This window comes from Nannobrachium achirus, assembly GCF_963921795.1.
Source record: "Nannobrachium achirus genome assembly, chromosome: 10".
NCBI lineage: Eukaryota > Metazoa > Chordata > Actinopteri > Myctophiformes > Myctophidae > Nannobrachium > Nannobrachium achirus.
Genome location: NC_137819.1, coordinates 60,087,266 through 60,107,727, shown reverse-complemented (window position 1 = coordinate 60,107,727; position 20,462 = coordinate 60,087,266). Strand labels below are relative to the sequence as shown.

At 43.1% G+C, this 20,462-nt stretch overlaps 1 protein-coding gene across 1 annotated transcript in view; it reads right to left on the bottom strand.

Annotated features, from left to right (window-relative positions):
• Positions 1-13,210, bottom strand: part of LOC308292678 (TGF-beta receptor type-2-like) — a 59,685-nt gene extending 46,475 nt beyond the window's left edge. Inside the window, exons 1-2 of the mRNA XM_080735080.1 lie at positions 13,085-13,210; positions 987-1,137 (exon numbers count right to left, since the gene is read on the bottom strand). Coding sequence (XP_080591206.1) covers positions 987-1,137; positions 13,085-13,157 — 224 coding nt within the window. The 5' untranslated portion in view covers positions 13,158-13,210. The remainder of the gene's footprint in view (positions 1-986; positions 1,138-13,084) is intronic.
• Positions 13,211-20,462: the final 7,252 nt, after the last annotated feature.

Genomic DNA, 20,462 nt, shown 5'->3' with positions numbered 1-20,462 from the left:
GGAACCGAGTCACATTAAATGTAATACCTACAATTCCAAGTGCTTGTCAGGGTGGGTGTCCCCAGTTCAAATATGTTTATTTTGGGGGTCACAGCCTAAAAAGGTTTGAGAACCCCTGGTATTAACAAATTCATCCACCAGGGGCATTGACAACTCATTCTTATGACTTCCTATCTAGCCAAGCATTATATACTATGTATTTTCTAAAGAGAAAACAATAACAAATAAAATAAGCGAATATTCGACTTCGGTGAACAACCTCGAATAGTGACTTTGATATTCGAATATTCGAATATTTGGTGAATGCCCTAATGTGTATACAGATAGAGCAGCAGTTATAGGCGGCTGTGGCTTAGGAGGTGGAGGTTTTGGAACCGGAAGGTTGTTGGTTTGATCTCTGACTCATGCTGACTTCATGTCAAAATGTCATTGAGCAAGAACCCCTAACTTGCTCCTGATGAGAGTGGTAAAGCATGGCGTGTCAATGGAAATGCTTTGAAAAAAAGGTGCTATACTGCAAGGGTTCCCAAACATTTTTTTCTCAGGGCACCCCATAAATATTATAATTTTCACTCCCAGCACCTTATATTATAGCATATCGTCGTTGTCGGGTGGAAACCTTGCATGTCCAAAACCGTTCGTTTTGTATTTATCATCTATAAAATGTACTAAACTAGTGAAAACAGCAGATCGGCTGTTTTCACTAGTTCTGTGCGACGGTCTTGTATGATGTGTACAATGAAGCAGGGCTTTGCTTTACCAAAAGACGTACACATTTGAAACTTGGAAATAGGAGGTTTCTGCCCGACAGTGATGATATTTTAGTCATTATGATAAAGTTACGAGGAGAAAGTTTATAAATTCAAAATATTATCAAATTATCTCGCGGCACCCCTAGACTGCCATCACGGCACCCCAGGGTGCCCCGTCACCCACTTTGAAAACCCCTGCTATACAGGAATGCAAACCCGTTATCATTTACTCACCAGATACTGACGCAGACGTCGTCCACGTGGGGGCAGATGGATGTGATCTTACAGCCCACCATGCAGCTACCTGTAGGACTACAGCTGGAGGACTCAACGTCGCAGAACTTGCACAGTTTCCTTAACTTGATCAGGCCCCTGACGTTGGCCTCTGTGATGGAGAAGGGAAGAGAGACGATACAAGAAGTTGGCGGTTTGAATTCATAGAACAGCTTCAGTTGAGCTCAGCTGAGTGGAGCTTCATTCAGCCATTTCACTTTGGTTTTGTTCATCATTCCTGAAACACTTGTTAGGGTGACGGTTAAAAAAGGGTAACGGCCGGGCTACGCGTGCGCTGTCTGTGCATGTGCGATAGGCGCCTGGCTACACCAAGGAGGGAGTGTATGTGCGGGAGACCAAATAGTCTGTGTACAAAACGCATACGCGTGTGCAAAAAACAGAACCGATCCTATTTTTAGGGAATGCGTATCCGTGGTCCGCGCTATCCGTGCACCAGCATCTTTTGCTCTGTCCCACCATTTCAGATATGACTCTCGTAATCGTGACCTTTTTGTACCAAGAGTTAATTAATCTTTTCGTGGGCAACCTAATGATGATTTCCTTCCAAGTTTCAAGAAAATCTGCCCGTCTGTTCTCAAAGTTGACCTTAACATTCAGTATCACCTTGAGCTTTTCAACACAAAAGACCCTATAAAGTTCCCATCAAGGTTCACAAAAATCCATCCATCTGTTCCTGAGTTATTTTATTCATCGACCGCTGCGGGCAGGACATTAAGAAACTGACAAGAGTTGCTGAGATGCATTAATGTGTTCCTAGGTAGCCTAGCCAACGGAACAGACTGAGTCCCTGCCTCCCTTGTTTTGAAGTAAATCTTGTTTGAAAAAGATAAAATGGTCCATAGACCATTAAAGTAGTCAATAATCAGCTTCTCAGCATTATGAATTATGGCTCATGCAGGCAACCCAGACAAAGGTACACCTGAGCCTGACCATCTCAGAACATACAAGAGACAAGGGACACAATGATGAGTAGCAGAATAGTACATTAACACTCAGGATTCACTGATGGCAGTAGAGTGGGAACAGATACTCACAGAAACCGTAACAACAATCAGGCATTGACACTAAGGCTTGCCCACCTGCCCCCGGCAGGTACATAAAACCTTTGGGCAGGTGGAGTTTACTTTCAGGTTGCCCGACCGGGCAAGTGCTTCTTTGAGCAGGGACGCAACCGTCTATAAACACAACACCAGATATCTGAACTGAACGTGGCTAGAGTGCCCTGTCTTCTGGTCTGTGGAATATCAAATAAGAGCACTGTTTACCTATACTATAATGTGCCGTTTAATAATAAAATATGTGTGAACCCATAGTCATATTCAATCATAGCTTTGTAGGTATTTGGATTCCTTTTTTTTTAGGTATGACATTTTCATTGCACATCCCCAGAAAGTAAAATAAGTGTTAAATTGAAAGGTAATTCAAACTTTACCTATCATTATATAATGGATGATTCGATGTACTTTTCGGCCAAGTGGGCATGACCTTTGGGCAAGTAGAACATGACATATACTGGCCTGACGGGCAAGTGCCTCTGAGACCTTAGTGTCAACCCCTGAACAATAATAATAATAATAATAATAAAACATCCAATCTATTTCTTCCTAGAAGATGGAAGTGGGAAGGAGGAGGAGCAGGCTTTCATGTGTAGTCTTAACAATAAGAGCAGTGTGCCGTGCCAGCAGGATGAGAGGGTCTTGTTCAGACTTGACTATGCTGGCAGACAGACTCGTATATGAGAGGGAGAGAGAGAGAGAGAGAGAGAGAGAGAGAGAGAGAGAGAGAGAGAGAGAGAGAGCGAGCGAGCCAGACAGGCTTGTGTGATGAGTGCCTGTGGGCTAGGATGGATAATCATCTGCGGAGACAAGCGGCAGACAGGCAACGACAACAAACAAAGAGTACAGCGACACATAAAGACACATCTCCCCTCCTCTGCACAGAACTCTCTAATTTGTCGAGCCGCTGAGTCGCTCTTCATCATCACAGGAAGCGGCGGTGGCACCGATTGGTTTTGTGAATATCAAAAAGGAACTCGACGGTTTTTTGTTTTGTTTGAGGTGTGATGTTATGCACTACACCAGTGGTTCTCTACCTGTGGGTCGGGAAATTATTTTGGGGGGTCCATAGATGGTTAACTTAATGTGCAACATTGTTTTCTAACTCAACAGTAAACAGACCAACTACAGTATGAATGTATACATGGTATCTGCACATTTCTAAAGTGACAAATTAAGGACTTTTAAGACCTTTTTAGCGAGGCATTGAGAGCATGTAGATCTGCTATTTTCACAACAGAACCGTGATATACAAAATGTAATGTAAGTTCTTGCGTAGTCTCGCGTAGCCAGACAACTATTCCACAATCTCCGAATGCTATATAGAGTCTGGAACGGCAGCTCCCGAACGGCGAGTATCGGAAGTAGCCACAGCTGCACGGAAGTTGACGGAACTGTAGTCCCACTGGAAACATAACAGAAGCATACTCGCACAGACAGAGTCATTTGAGCAGCATATTCTTGTTATGTGTGTATAGTTTAAGAAAACGTTTGAACACATCATGGAAGTAACACCAACAACACCAGATAAAAACAAAATAAAGCCCCAAAAAATATTGAAAGGAGACATAACGCTTCCAGTAGGACTTGTTATCGCTACTGCACCAAGGGAGCGGTTGCGTCACATCCGCTCTATCTCGCACTCATCGTATCTATTTCCGTGCCCCAGACTGTATGCCGGGAGCATTTGCAAATCGCAGAGGCAACAGTCTGGCCACTCTTAGTGCTCTTCAGGGTGGTTTATTGATTATTTTGAGGGTCGCAGCCTGAAAAGGTTGAGAACCATTGCACTACTGCTTCCACAACAAACTCGCCTATTGCAACTACCATGTTTTCCTTGCACTGTGGGTGCACTACTGTCAGACAGACAGACTGACTGCTGGGGGAGAGACATCTCTGATAACAGGAGATCCCTTCACACCCGTCCTCACTACTCTCTTCGTCCTTTCACAGCTCCAACAACAGGGAACGCTGCTCTCTCCAACAGCAACACATTAAAGCATGTGGACAAAGTGGATCTTCCAAGGGTTGAAAGCGAGATATCAATCTGTCCACTAAGTGAATGTGAGGGACAGTCCATCTAGGGCAATATATTTACTAGTAAGACGCCTCAGGGTGACAATTCTTGGCCATCTGGCCAGTGATGTATTGAACCACTTACAGGCAGCAGCCATTCGCAACTGGCAATAACAAACCTAGCCCAGCCTCCCCTAACCCCTCTTTGTATTTACCTACTGTATATATTTTGTTCATGTCTTATTTTTATTTAGGCCTACTTTTTTATATCTACTGCATAGTACTGTGTTCTATCCGTCTGTCATTCAATGTTATATGAGATACTTCAATGGTTTCCTGTGTAAATAAGCCAAGTGCTTTCCTAGGATCTCCTTTTAGTTGACCTTGTACCAGTGAACTGTACCGTCATGAAACTGTACCTTTTTCTATGCAAACTTCTAATAAAGTCTTCAATCAATCAATCAAACAAACAAACCAGTTACCCATACATGGAGATTGGAGATCCCCGTCTGAACCAGCCACACAACTATGTTGTGGCTGTCTTCCTCCATATATGGGCATTCCCATATGAAGTCCTGTTAGATATGGGCTTAATATTGATGACATCAGGGATCTCCATATACCGTATGGGCATAAAAAGGATTCTGTTAGAGTGGTTCCCATGACATCTCAACATACAATATCTTTTATGCCCATACATGGAGATCCCTATCTGAACCAGCCACACAGATATGGGCCATGTCTTGGCCATCTGGCCAGTGATATACATCGACATCAGGGATCTTCATATATGGGCATAAAAGGGATTCTTGGGAATACCCATATATGGTCTTCTTTTAGGTGATGTGTTCCCTTGTGATGTGTCAAGGGAACCACAGGGTGCGTTCGGAAACCTGCACCGGGTGTGTGCTCGGTGTAGTGAGTGCAGTGGGCGTGTCGTTGTATAGTGCGTTCAGTGTGGCTTATTTACGAACGACCAGTTTTAAGAGGCAGCTGTGTGCTTTTTCAGTAGCCTAAACTTTCTGAAAAGCAGCAGTTGCTAAGTATGCTAACGTAACGTTGCTATTGAAAGGAGATGTAATTCATAACATTGGCACACCTGCTGTTAGTTTACATCTTTATGCGTGTGAAACTATCAAGCCCAAACGACCAATTAAGCTGCAAGTGCTGTATTTTGCGGTCATTTCCTCCATTGTTCACAGCTGAGAAGCATTCGAGACACGGCCATGAAAACCAACCAATCAGAACACCGAACCACCGCACCACACCGCCTAACCCCATCTTCTGAGTAGGGTTGGTGAGTGCGTGCACTCAACACACCAGTGCGCCGCGCACTGGATTTCCGAACGACAACGCACCAAGTGCACCGAATAAACGAACGACAACATGGCACACCAGTGCGTTGAGTGCGCATTTCCGAACGCGCCCACAGTGTCAGGCATGACCTTCAGAGATACACGGATACGTGGACAAGACGTGCCGGACATCACAGTGACATCAGATGTCAGAGCGGCAAACCCATAGACTGTAAAAATGTGTACACGTCTACACGTGGACAAGCTGTGACGTTTCTCATAGTAAACTTGTAACCTACAGTCGCAATACAGTATATATATCAATACTGTAATACGAGTCTAGATATCATCTGGGATTTCTGATATTGTACTATACAGTAATATTGTGATATGGCATAAGTGTTGTCTTTTCCAGATTTTAAAAGGCATTAATGATGACTATTTATCGAACATCTAAGTGTGTTAATTGTTTTGTGAAAGCAAATTATCCCCACAATACTGAAGTATTTGGTTAAAGATATTGTCATATTTAATTTTGTCCATATGTGCCCTACTCCCATCCTGGGACAGAGTTAACCCATTTAGAACTGTTGTGCTTTAACTGTTGAAAAATAGCAGATCTACAAGCTCGAGTGCCGCGCTGCGAGCTTGTAGATCTGCTATTTTTGAAAAATGTGAAAACTAGAATTTTGGCCCGATTGTATAAGTGTCTTTTGAATCCTTCTAAGGTTTTTTGAAAAACCTATGTTTCTATGTCAACAATCTGGCGAGCCATCGTCAAAGAAAAGGTCCTTTTCACTTAACTGGAGCTCAGTTAGTCTGTTCTTGAGAGACTACTATGTCAGTGGTGCTCAAACCTTTTCATGTGAAGGACCCCCAAACTGATATTTATTTGGCCACGGACCCGCACCTCAAAATATCTAGTTCCAGGGACCACCCAGAAGCAAAATTTGAGTTACAAACGTTCGCTTTGAAAATACATTATATTCAAAGATTTGCACACATTTTCACAACTTTTTCCAAAAAATAGCAGATCTACAAGCTCGCAGCGCGGCACTCGGTGCCGCGCTGTGAGCTTGTATATCTGCTATTTTTCTATAGCTAAAGCATTCAATAATTCTAGGCCTAAATGGGTATTAAGGGCAGCTCCACACACCAAGAACAATAACAATATGATCTTGGAGTTGTGTAACTCACAGTGGATATTATGGCAGGGTCCCCACCACAACTACTGTATAAGAATGTGAGTGGTGAAACAAATGAAATATAGCTGGGTTCACTTTCTGAGCGATTTGATGAATGATAAACACTAACAGCTAATCAAGATCCATCCAATTTACAGGGTGTCGTGCAGTGTTGATTTCGTCGACTAAAACTATGACGAAAAATGTTTGTCGACTGCGTTTTTTTCACCGACGAAAACTAAATAAAAACTAAATAAAAACTAAGCTGTGATGACTAAAACTAAGACTAAATATATTGACAATTTCGTCAACAAAATAAAAACTAGACTAAAATGTTGGGGAGGGACTAGTGGAGAAGAGACATTTTGGTTGCAGGTGTTGCGTGCTGAAAATAGCAGATCTACAAGCTCACAACGCGTCGCTGCGCGATGCGTTGTGAGCTTGTAGATCTGCCATTTTCAGAATGCAACCAAGTATAAAATCAGTCATTACGATGCCATCAAGGCCCGCCAAAATACATGTTAGTTGACTAAATCAGCTGTAGATTTAGTCGCCTAAAAAGTATGATATTTAGTCGACTAAAATTTGACTAAAACTAAAACTTTTCAGGTGACTAAATTATGACTTAAACTAAATTGCATTTTATTCAAAAGACTGACTAAAACTAAATCAAAATTTGCTGTCAAAAACAACACTGGTGTCGTGCTCGACATGCCACGTTCAACTCATCATCACTCACGGTTAACACGTTTACACAATGTTATCGTTGATCGGTGCGGAGGTTAACATCATTATCACTAGAGTTACAGTGTATCTTTATGGTTAGACTTCCTGGCAAGGCCATATCATGTGGTATAGCACTGGGGTATAGCAGTACAGGCTGCAGACCACAATAGTGAAAACAGAGCACATGGGCCACCTGCTGTAAGTCTGTTGGTCTGGTCTGGCAGGGAGTGAGTAGGAATATGTACAGAGAGACAGAGAGAAGAGGAGAGACAGACAGACAGACAGACAGACAGACAGACAGACAGACAGACAGACAGACAGACAGACAGTAGGAATATGTACAGAGAGACAGAGAGAAGAGGAGAGACAGACAGACAGACAGACAGACAGACAGACAGACAGACAGACAGACAGACAGACAGACAGACAGTAGGAATATGTACAGAGAGACAGAGAGAAGAGGAGAGACAGACAGACAGACAGACAGACAGACAGACAGACAGACAGACAGACAGACAGACAGTAGGAATATGTACAGAGAGACAGAGAGAAGAGGAGAGACAGACAGACAGACAGACAGACAGACAGACAGACAGACAGACAGACAGACAGACAGACAGACAGACAGTAGGAATATGTACAGAGAGACAGAGAGAAGAGGAGAGACAGACAGACAGACAGACAGACAGACAGACAGACAGTAGGAATATGTACAGAGAGACAGAGAGAAGAGGAGAGACAGACAGACAGACAGACAGACAGACAGACAGACAGACAGACAGACAGACAGACAGACAGACAGACAGACAGACAGACAGACAGTAGGAATATGTACAGAGAGACAGAGAGAAGAGGAGAGACAGACAGACAGACAGACAGACAGACAGACAGACAGACAGACAGTAGGAATATGTACAGAGAGACAGAGAGAAGAGGAGAGACAGACAGACAGACAGACAGACAGACAGACAGACAGACAGACAGACAGACAGACAGACAGACAGACAGTAGGAATATGTACAGAGAGACAGAGAGAAGAGGAGAGACAGACAGACAGACAGACAGACAGACAGACAGACAGACAGACAGACAGACAGACAGAAGGAATATGTACAGAGAGACAGAGAGAAGAGGAGAGACAGACAGACAGACAGACAGACAGACAGACAGACAGACAGACAGACAGACAGACAGACAGACAGACAGACAGACAGACAGTAGGAATATGTACAGAGAGACAGAGAGAAGAGGAGAGACAGACAGACAGACAGACAGACAGACAGACAGACAGACAGACAGACAGACAGTAGGAATATGTACAGAGAGACAGAGAGAAGAGGAGAGACAGACAGACAGACAGACAGACAGACCGAACAAGAGAGTAAAAACGAGATCTCCATGTGGTACACGTTGCACTTTAGGGATGGGACGATATGAAAATGTCATATCACGTTATTGTGACAAAAGAAATCGAGATTTACGATATTATCGCGATAAAAAGAAAAAAACATTATCATGGGGTGGAACATTTGCCAAAAAATAGCAGATCTACAAGCTCACAACGCGTCGTAATGCGACACGTTGTGAGCTTGTAGATCAGCTAATTTTTGGCAAAGACAGTACGTATATTCTAAGTACCTTTTACCAAGTATAGAGGGTTTAGTTGTACTGGATATGCAGCTCGGCAAATAAAACTTGAATTGATCCCAGTGCATGATGGAGGACGGTTTCACGATAAATGTAATCTCCACGATACGATTATCGTGGGTGTTTTTTATCACGATAAACGATAATATCGCTTATCGTCCCATCCCTATTGCGGATCTTTTCATTTAATCTTTGACAAAAAAAAGAAAGAAAACTAAGACGAGGAAATCAGAAACTCTTAATTACTAAAACAGAGAGGGGGCAGACAGAAGGTGGGGTGGGTGAGAGAGAAATACACATAAGGTCACTTGATGATTGCTGTATACTGCCTGCAACTTCAACCAGCCTAAGTTCTCACATATCTCTCCCCTTCTCCGCAGCCTCCACTGGCTCCCGGTTGCGGCCCGCACTGAATACAAAACACTGATGCTGACCTTCAAAGCAGCCAAAGGTATGGCTCCTCCATACCTCCAAAACCTGATCAACCCCTACACCCCCAGAACCCTCGCTAAAAACCCCAGGGCAAAAATCCACTCGTCCGAGACAGTTTGCCCTCCTGGCCCCCAAGTTGTGGAATAAACTCCCTGTCACACTTAGAACAACGGACTCACTCGCTAGCTTTCGCCGTGGACTGAAGACTCACCTTTTCAGACTCCACCTAAACCCTTAGCACTACTGAAAAATCAATGACCATACATGAAGCTAGTTAGCATTTGTTTTTTAGGTTTTTAGAACTTTTTTCTTTACTGATTATATTGTGTTTTTTCTAGATATATATCCATTTGCATTTGTTATATTGCTGTTGATGTACTGACATATTATCTTGTTTATTATTGTGATGTTTTATCTGCTTATTGTAAGTCGCTTTGGATTAAAAGCGTCTGCTAAATGCCTAAAACTGTAAAAAACTGTACACTGCAACTGCACATTTGAGGCATGTGTGATTCACTATGTGCACACAGGAAGCTGAAACCTGTTGGTTACATCAACAAGCATACTTGTAACCAAACCAATACTTGAAAGTAGGTTACCACCATCTCTCCCCCAAACAGCTTCAAGGTTTCCTCCCCAAGATGTTCTGTCACACAGAGAATTAAATGATCTCTGCAAAACGGAATAACATTTTGCGGGACAGTTTTGATCCGAGTGTGTAATTATGAGGTGGGGGGGGGGGAGTAAAATGCCTTCTTGGTGGTCGTATATGACCATTATTTCAAAGCACTTGCATGCAGTCTGTCTCTGCACTGGCCGGCTATATATCGTCGTTGTCGGGTGGAAACCTCATATCTCCAAGTTTCAAATTTGAATGTTCTTTCGCAAAGTAAAGCCCTGCTTCATCATACAGGGCTGTTTTTCTCATGTGCTCAGTGCGCTGTAATCAAATAGTAAATACTCGCCCTCTGTAATGATGTTATTTACAGCCGCGCTCGGGTCGCGCAGCAAGTGACGCTTGGCCAGTTTGATGTGACTTGCATGTGAATTGCGTATAACTCTATAGGGTGGATGTGGTTGCTACAAGGCGCAAAAGTAGTGAAAACAGCAGATCTACAAGCACACTGCTTGTAGATCGGCTGTTTTCACTAGTTTAAATCATTTTTAAAATGATAAATGCAAAACGAACAGTTTTGGACATACAAGGTTTTCACCCGACAACGACGATATGCTCTGGGCCTCAGCTCGGTGTCTTCAGGTTGCACAAACTGTGGAGGTCACGCTTCTTCACAGCGCCAATACACAACCTCCCTTCACCCTCGGAAATGTTGAGTCTTCTCACTGACTCGAGGAAAAGGTGCGGCGCGCACTCACTGTGACCCGCGAGTACAAAAGGCCCACTGTAACTCCCTCTGCCCTTTCTGCAGGGTGGAGTTAGGAGTGCGGCTTGAGGCTTGAAGATAAATACAACCTGCGGTGCGAAGACAGAGAGAAGCAGCAGCAGCAGAAGTAAGCCACCCTGGTGCTACTGGCACTAGTCGGAACCATGCAAGAGATTTCCTCTCAACCGGCAGCAGGATATTGCAGACGGATATTGCTCTAGTTCTTTGCCTATAGCCGGAGAATGCCAAATCTCACAAATAATCCATGTATAGTATCTTACAGTACACACACACATATATATATAGCCTATACCAGGGGTCTTCGACGTTTCCAAGCCAAGGACCCCTTAGTTGAGAAAGAGATGAAGCAGGGACCCCCACAACCTTTTCATAGATTCCATATACTTTCATTGTTTGACAGCACGCTCATCAGTGAATTTTGGATTCTTGTCAATCTGTGTTTTCAGATATTTAACCACTTGAACTGTCAACACTTAATAAACTTGACCTTTCACTCTGTACTTAGTCTGCTCTTTTACCCCTCTACACCAAAGCTCTTTGCCGAAAATAGCAGATCTACAAGCTCACGTGAGCTCGTAGATCTGCTATTTTTGGCTACAGTTCTCAGAATATAGACACATAGGGTTCAAGCTGTTAATATAAAAAAGGATTGGAAGATTTGGAGGACCCCCTGTAGTAACTCTGAGGACCCCCTAGGGGTCCCGGATCCCCTGTTGAAGACCCCTGGCCTATACTATATATATATATATATATATATATATATATATATATATATATATATATCACGACGTGAGAACTCCAGACAAGACGGTTTCCTAAAAGTGCCATTTAAAATCAAAATCTGGGACCCCTGAAGGTGAATTATTTCGACGTAATTCGGCATTGAGGGTTAGCGTATATAGCTTGAGCCAGGGTAATTATATCATTAGAGCCAGAGTCGTCTCCCAGAGCATGTTATTTAAACCCCGTGGAGGCGGGGACATGCGAGGGGTGAATGGTAGTAATTGTCACCCAGGGCTGCACATAATTGCAGAGAGAAGGAGAGAGGATTAGTCGCAGTCAAAGCCACTTGGTGCCGTTGGGACTGAAGTCTGAAGGAGGCAGATGGAGGAGGTTGTTGTACTGCTGTCCTCCTCTGGGAATATGACAGACCCAAGTTAGATAGATAGATAGATAGATAGATACCTTTATTATCCCAAGGGGGAAAATGTGTTGCCCAGAGGCAGCACAGCAGTATAAGGTTATTTACAGTTACAGAGAAGTATGAAAAAGATAAAAAGAAAAAACAAGAACAGAGTACAGAGTACAGTAAGTAGGCCTACAGTAAGAGCAAGGTACAATAGGAAAGGGAACGAATAATATATATATACATAAAGTGTCGACTATCAAAATAATACAGTGCCCAAATCAAAGTGACCATAACAGTCAATGCTAGTTGTGTGTGTGTGTGTGTGTGTGTGTGTGTGTGTGTGTGTGTGTGTGTGTGTGTGTGCGTGCGCGTGCGTGCGTGCGTGTGTGTGCTGCATCAAACGTGGTGAATTCCTCTCATACTATATGCAGGTTGTGAATGACAACAGGTGGTGCCTTTTCAGCTTGGAAAAGGCACCAAAAGCGTACAACTTTTGTATGTACAGTACACACACCATGCAGATTCTTTACACTACGAGTTGAGCGCAATTACATTTCATTGACATTTACCCACTGCACTGCATAATGTTGAATAAGCGCCCTGTCGCAATGAGCAATTACACAACTTTTGCCTCCGTGACTGAGTGAGTGAGTCGCAAGTCGAAGTGGTTCATTTTGCATTATATTGAACAAGGTGCTTATTTATTCATATTTAAATAACCGCGTCTGCAGCGGCGTCAGTTCAGAAAAAAGCTAAGGTATGGCCAGGTATGGCAACATGACTGGTGTCTCGCGTGCAAGACACCAGTCATGTTGCCATACCTTAGCAACAGGCACGATGAACAGTACATTTTATTATTTCCCCCCTGTAACCAAGGTATGGCAGCTGCCATAGCTTGCCATACCCAACTGACGCCTCTGACCCGTGCGTGTGCACTTCTTCTCCACCTGCTTTAAAGTGACTCTTCACTTTAAGGAAGCGTAAAAGACACACCGCCAAACCTTCGGCAATTCGCAACGTTTATTATTTCCATCCTTTTATAGGACTATACAATAGGCTATTTGCAAATAGAATTTTAGAAGACAACATTACAGAATAATAACAGCAAGCAAACCACCAACTTTTTAAACGAATAAAGTTCGGCAACTCACCCGCTGGCTCTAACGCGATACTACCAAAGAGTATCGTTCCACACCAAAAAGCGGAAAACCGAAGTAGCTCCATTTAGAAACGGACTGAGCGCCGCTCTCTTCTTTGTCATTAACGTGACACTCTCTGACAATACGAGGACAAACGTAAACTTTCTCAACACGCCGACGTTCTTGAGAGTTTTTCCTGTGATGCGCCTGTTGCGTTCGTGCGCTTTATCCTTCCCACCACATAATCCAAGAGCTATCCCACCCAGCACAGCACAGCACGCACAGCTTGAACTATATGACTCACACACACACATACACACACTACCAACCAGGGGCGTAACAAGGGGTAGGAAAGTGGGACTGAGTTGCAGGGCCCAAGAAGGTGGAGGGGCCCTAGTAACTTTAGCTATTGAAAAACAGCAGATATACAAGCTCACAGCGCGGCACCGAGTGCCGCGCTGCGAGCTTGTAGATCTGCTATTTTTGAAAAGTCGTAAAAATGTGTGCAAATCTTTGATTATGTATTTTTTAAGCGGACATTTGTAACTCAAATTTTGCTTCCGGCCGGGGGGTCCCTAGAACTAAATATTTTGAGATGGGGGTCCGTGACCAAATTCATATCATTTTTTTTTTGGGGGGGGGGGGGGGGGGGGTCCTTCACATGAAAAAGTTTGAGCATCACTGATATGGAAACATGGGTTTCTTGCACAATTTTTCAAAAATAGCAGATCTACAAGCGAGTGCCGCGCTGTGAGCTTGCAGATCTGCTATTTTTCAATAGTTAACATTCATGGGGGGCCCGCAGTGAATCCTTGTACCCAGGGCCCAGAATTTGGTGTGACGCCCCTGCACACTACACTATGTGCACTTTTCATGGAACAGGAAATCTTCACAGAGGGGTTGGACACTGCTTTTTTTTTCTTCTCCCCGTGGCTGGCTGGCTGCTGACTCTTGAACCATGTTATTATGAGAACAGAACTCAATGCAGCCAGAAGACTTGAAATGGCATGCTCCAAAATAGGTGCAAAGTTAACATACAGACAGTAGCCTATATGCAAATAAGAACTTCTCACCTCTACAGTAGGATACATAGGCTATAGCAGGGGTCTTCAAGATGGGGTCCGGGACCCCTAGGGGGTCCTCAGAGTTACTACTCCTTTTTAGCCAGATTCTTAACCAGATTCTGATAACTTAATAGCCAAAAATAGCAGATCTACAAGCTCACAACGCCTCGCGCTGCGAGGCGTTGTGAGCTTGTAGATCAGCTATTTTCGGGAAGGAGGTTTGGTGTAGAGGGGAGAAGTATTCACGTTTCAAGTGGTTAAATATCTGAAAACACAAATTGACATGAATCCAAAATACACTGATGATTGTGCTGTCAAACAATGAAACTATATGGAATCTATGAACAGGTTGTGGGGGTCCCTGCTTCATCTCTCTCTCAACTAAGGGGTCCTTGGACTGAAAACTTGGAAGACCCCTGGGCTATAGGCTATAGGGGTCTTCAACGAGAGATGAAGCGGGGACCCCCACAACCTATTCATATAGATTCCATAGTTTCATTGTTTGACAGCAGTCAATTTGTGTTTTCAGATATTTAACTACTTGAACCGTCAATACACTTTACCTTTCACACTGTACTTAGTTTGCTCTTTTCCCCTCTACACCAAACCTCTTTGCCCAAAATAGCAGATCTACAGCTCACAACGACTCGCGCTGCGAGACGTTCTGAGCTTGTAGATCAGCTATTTTTGGCTAAAGTTAGCAGAATATGGACGTTAAAGTGGTTATTAGCTATAATAAAAAGGAGAAAAAAGTTTCTATCACACAAAGATTTGGAGGACCCCCTGTAATAACTCTGAGGACCCCCTAGGGGTACCGGACCCCCTGTTGAAGAGCCCTGCTATAACCTGTATTTTATACTCCCCTTATGTCTATTTTATATATATTTCGTAGGCCTATACTGCTATTTTACCTTTCTATTTTATTTTATTGTTATCCACACTGTTGAGGAAGCATGATTTACAGGCATGCGACCCCCCATACCAACTTCAGCTACATGACTGTGAGTGACAATAAAAACATTGAACCTATCAACATTATGTCAGACTACAGATAGATTTTTCCACAGGAACCACACTTTGAGTATCTCGTGTGTGTGTGTGTGTGTGTGTGTGTGTGTGTGTGTGTGTGTGTGTGTGTGTGTGTGTGTGTGTGTGTGTGTGTGTGTGTGTGTGTGTGTGTGTCTGCTGCACATCAAACGTGGTGAATTCCTCTCATACTATGCAGGTTGTTGTGAATGACAACAGGTGGTGCCTTTTCATCTTGGAAAAGGCACCAAAAAGCGTACAACTTTTGTATGTACACACACCATGCAGCGCAATTACATTTCATTTACATTTTACCCACTGCATAGGCTACTGTTGAATAAGCGCCCTGTCGCAATGAGCAATTACACAACTTCTTTTGCCTCCGTGACTGAGTGAGTCACAAGTCCAAGTGGTTAATTTTGCATATTTATTGAACAAGGTGCTTATTCATATTTAAATAACCTTGTCTGCAGCGGCGTCAGTTCAGAAAAAAGCTAAGGTATGGCAACATGACTGGTGTCTTAAGACACCAGTCATGTTGCCATACCTTAGCAACAGGCACGATGAAAAGTACATTTTATTAGATTTCATTGAACCTATCAACATTATGTCAGACTACAGATAGATTCTATAGTTGAAGAACGTTCAGACCATTTGAAAGGTAGGGAGGCTACTTTAGAGATATATGCCGTTAAATGTTAGCACTCGATACTGGTGGAACTGTGCATTATTCTTTAGGCAACAGCCAGGGACGTGCTGGGCCCCTGAGTCAGCCCGGGTAAAAGAGTTGTAGAGGTCCTCATTGTGCGCTATAGAGAGAGACCTCTTTCTATAGCGCTGCTGCTACTCAAAGATTTGCCATTTCAGATCATGACAAGTGACAAGCCAGTGGGCCAATTACATGAGTTATATTTCGTCATTGTCGGGTAGAAACCTTGTATGTCCAAAACCATTTTAAAAACGATTTAAACTAGTGAAAACAGCCGATCTACAAGCACAGTGTGCTTGTAGATCTGCTGTTTTCACTACTTTTGTGCAACGGCCTTGTATGATGAAGCAGTGCCTTGCTTTGCGAAAAAGTTTATACATTTGAAACTTACGAGGTTTCTGCCCGACAGTGACGATTTACTTGGTTGGCTGCCCAGCCCCCAAAATGGAACAAAGGCCGACATTTTATTTTTATTTTTTTTCCTAATGGTCTGCCTGGACCGGCCGGGAATGAACCGGCCGTTCGGGAGTTATCCCGCTTTTCCCAATGGCCAGCACGTCCCTGGCAACAGCCATTACTTTTTCGAGGTCTCAGAGACACTTTCTAAATGACATTCTGCTTGTACATTAGCTGCTGGAGAGGTTCCAGAGACCTGCCATTTATCAACAGAACATGAGAGGTGGTGAGAGAATCTCCTGTCTCATAGTGTTGGGTTTTATTGGTGACGTTCAGGGGTTAAGTCCACTGTAAAGGCCATAAATTACCTCTTCTATTGCTGGGGGATTTTTTTCCCCTTCTTCTTCAAACATATGTTTTCACTCTGCATACTCGGGCCATGATGTCATGGCTCTCAGACTTGACCCTGTGACCTTACAACTTATAGCTCTCTCCACACAGGATGAATTGTCTTCCTACGTACACTAATGTACACCAGTGTTGATTTCGTCGACTAAAACTATGAAGAAAAATGTTTGTCGGCTGCATTTATTTAACTGAAGAAAACAAAATAAAAACAAAATAAAAGTTAAGCTGTGATGACTAAAACTAAGACTCAATATATTGACAACTTCGTCAACAAAATACAAACTAGACTAAAACGTTAGGGAGGGACTGGTGGAGAAGAGAGTCATTTTATGTTTGGTTGCTCTCAGGTGTTGCATGCTGAAAATAGCAGATCTACAAGCTCACAAAGCGTCGCGCTGCGACGCTTTGTGAGCTTGTAGATCGGCTATTTTAAGCATGCAACCAAGTGTAAAATCAGTCATTGCGATGCCATCAAGGCCTGCCAAAATACATTTCAGCTCAGACTAAAATTAGACTAAAACTAAAACTTTTCAGGTGACTACATTATGACTAAAACTAAATTACATTTTATTCAAAAGACTATGACTAAAACTAAATCAAAATTTGCTGTCAAAAACAACACTGATGCACACCACAAAACAGTTTATAAAAAGTATTTTTAATTTCTCATTTTGTTCACATATTTGTGTGAATGTCAGCGTGTGTGCGCATGCATGTGTAAAACCTTTAAGTTCAAGTTCAGTGTCACATCATCACAATACATGTGGTTTTTTTTTTGGGCAGGTGTGAGAGAGTGGGTGAAATTATTTTCCAATACAAGCTCTCACAAACAGCAGCTTCAAAATAGATAATCATAAGGAAAAATGGCAAAACAACAATATCAAGTATACACAACAAATCTATATGCACATTGACATTCTGATATAGTTCTCAACTTTATGCTTTCCTATTTCTTGTCTGCTTGTCTTGATTATTCACTGCAAAATCACCAGTGTTAAATACTTAAGCTGTGAGCTTGTAGATCGGCTGATGGCTATATGACGAAGTTTAAACCCTATAAACTGTGTTGACCGGGGAAAAGGGAAGGGACTATTCGACTTGGTCCCCTCCTTTGTTCCCTCTACCACAAATCTCTTCGCCAAAAATATTATAGATCTACAAGCTCACAACACAACACATTGTGAGCTTGTAGATCTGCTGAATGTCCTCCCCAGAATAGGGATGCTAGGGGTCATGGCATGTCATTGGTCCGTTGTCGCATCACTTTATGTGTTTCGGTCTGACTTTCATCTCTCGTTCTGTCCGCTCCGCAGTATACCATATATAAAAAAGTGCCTTAAAGGACAGCTAGTATTCACTTTTAGAGACTTATTATAAAGTGACTTTCGTTCTCTCCTCAGACTCTAGTTTGTCAATGTTTCTGTTAACTTTGAATGTCCTCTCTGTTTGCATCGGTGTTGTACTGTATGTGGTGTATTGTTACCGCCATTCCATCTGTACAGAGATTAATTCCGCCAGCCTAGCCGTGTGGTAATGAAAGAAACCCTCCTTTCATCCTTCGAAAGCACACACCCACCCACCCCCGGCGCGCCCCTTCAACATTGCTCAAGCGCAGATAAACAAGCACAGAGCAAACTTCCTGAGTGGTATTATGCTCAACGGCAGGTGCGTGGTGGCGTTTCTGTAAACTGCCTCTGACCGAGTGGAAATGCAAACACAGCGAGACCTGATGACAAACCTCTGGACGCATGCCTTGAGAAAACACAGATGACAAACAAACCGCTGCACACGTTTCATTAACACAGATGTCATTCTCTTAACACCTCTCTCTCTCTCTCCATCTCTCTCTCTCTCTCTGCTTTTTTGTGAGCTACATTCCTCAGCATCTCTCTCCCACACACACACAGACATGTAAGCAGGGACGTGCTGGGCCCCTGATTCAGCCCGGGAAAAAGAGTTGGAGAGGCCCTCATTGCGCGCTATAGAGAGAGATAGCGCTGCTGCTACTCAAAGATTTGTGACAAAGTGACAAGCCAGTGGGCCAATTGAATGAGTTATATTTCGTCGCTGTCGGGTGGAAACCTTGTGTCCAAAACGTTTGTTTTGTATTTATCATTTTTAAAATTATTTAAACTAGTGAAAACAGCCGATCTACAAGCACACAACGCGAGGCGTTGTGTGCTTGTAGATCTGCTGTTTTCACTACTTTTGTGCGACGGCCTTGTATGATGAAGCAGGGCTTTGCTTTATGAAAAAAATTACAAATTTGAAACTTGGAGATACGAGGTTTCTGCCCGACAGTGACGATTTACTTTGTTTGCCGCCCAGCCCCCAAAATGGAACAAAGGCCGACATTTTATTTTAATCTTTTTCCAAATGGCCGGCCTGGACCGTCCGGGAATGAACCTGCCATTCGGGAGTTGTCACGCTTTTCCCAATGGCCAGCACGTCCCTGCATGTAGGTAGGTATATACGGTAATATGAACGTACTGTACTGTGTACAAGTTATCTCTCTCCCCCTCACTGAACGTGAAATGGAGAATGCCAAAACAACAAAAAATAAACAGTAATTGGAAATCTTTGCTGCACTGCAACGATTTCCAATTCCTATTAGGCCAATCTCAACATTGTGATTTGGGAATGGGACTGCTGCACCATTGACTATTAACTAAACCAACTAAATGAATGATCCATTGGACTGCTGCACCATTGACTATGCTTTTGTTTTGTTTAGTAGCAGCTACAGAATGTACAAGGCGTAGTCAGTGGCGCAGCATTGCAATGGATCCCTGCATACATATTTACGGGCCAAATCACATTGTTGAGATATTGTCAAAACAGATTAGGTAGTACACACTGGTATGCTCCAGCAAACTGAACGAAAGTGTGTGAGGTATTTCTTTCTCCATGTTATCCATAAGCTCAGAGCACTGTCTGCTGCCCCCTACCTCTTGTTGCTATTCCACAAAAACATAATTGAATCCACCATGTTGCACTTAGGAGCATCACACATACCGCCTCCAAAATCAGGAGCATTCCCACACCCACATTTCCTATACAACAGAGCCATCACACACCTTGTAGGCCTACTCACAATAAAGAGTACCCCCTAATCGTCACTTCACAATAATGCCACCCAGCTGGACAGAGATAGGCTATAGAGCTTTGAGATTGGAAAAACATCCCTCTGACTAGATCATGTCCAAGTAATAATGATCATAAAATGGAAATAGCTGCCTTCCATGTCAGCTATTTCCACAGCAAAAAGTCATCTGAACATGGCATCTCAGACGGGTCTAAAACTACCAAAATAAATACTTTTTGATGGGGCAAAGGTGGCATTGGTGTGGCATTGGTGTGACCATTGTCACCTTTGTTCCACTCGGCCATTGCTGCATTAAGCAAACTCCCTCTGATATTGTCACTGTCTGACCATAACCTCTTAACTCCATTTTTGAGGTTTTAGATTGTTTGGCATAAATCAGGGCTATTGAACACCCTTTACAGCTGAGTGTTGGTTACAATAATATTGAACCAATGGAAAGTAGTAAAAAGTGCTTGGGACAAAACCTCCTAACTCCACACTTTCTGCCAAACCAGCTCCAACTCCACCCGATTGGCCCTCTCTTTTTTTTCATAAATATGTGCTATTGAACACCCTTTACGTCTGTGTGTTGGTTCAAATAAATTGAACCAAAGAAAAGTTGTGAAAAGCCCTTCGGTCAAAACCTCCTAGCTCCGCTTGAGCTCATTTCCCCCGAAAATTAACATTTTGGAGTTAGGAGGT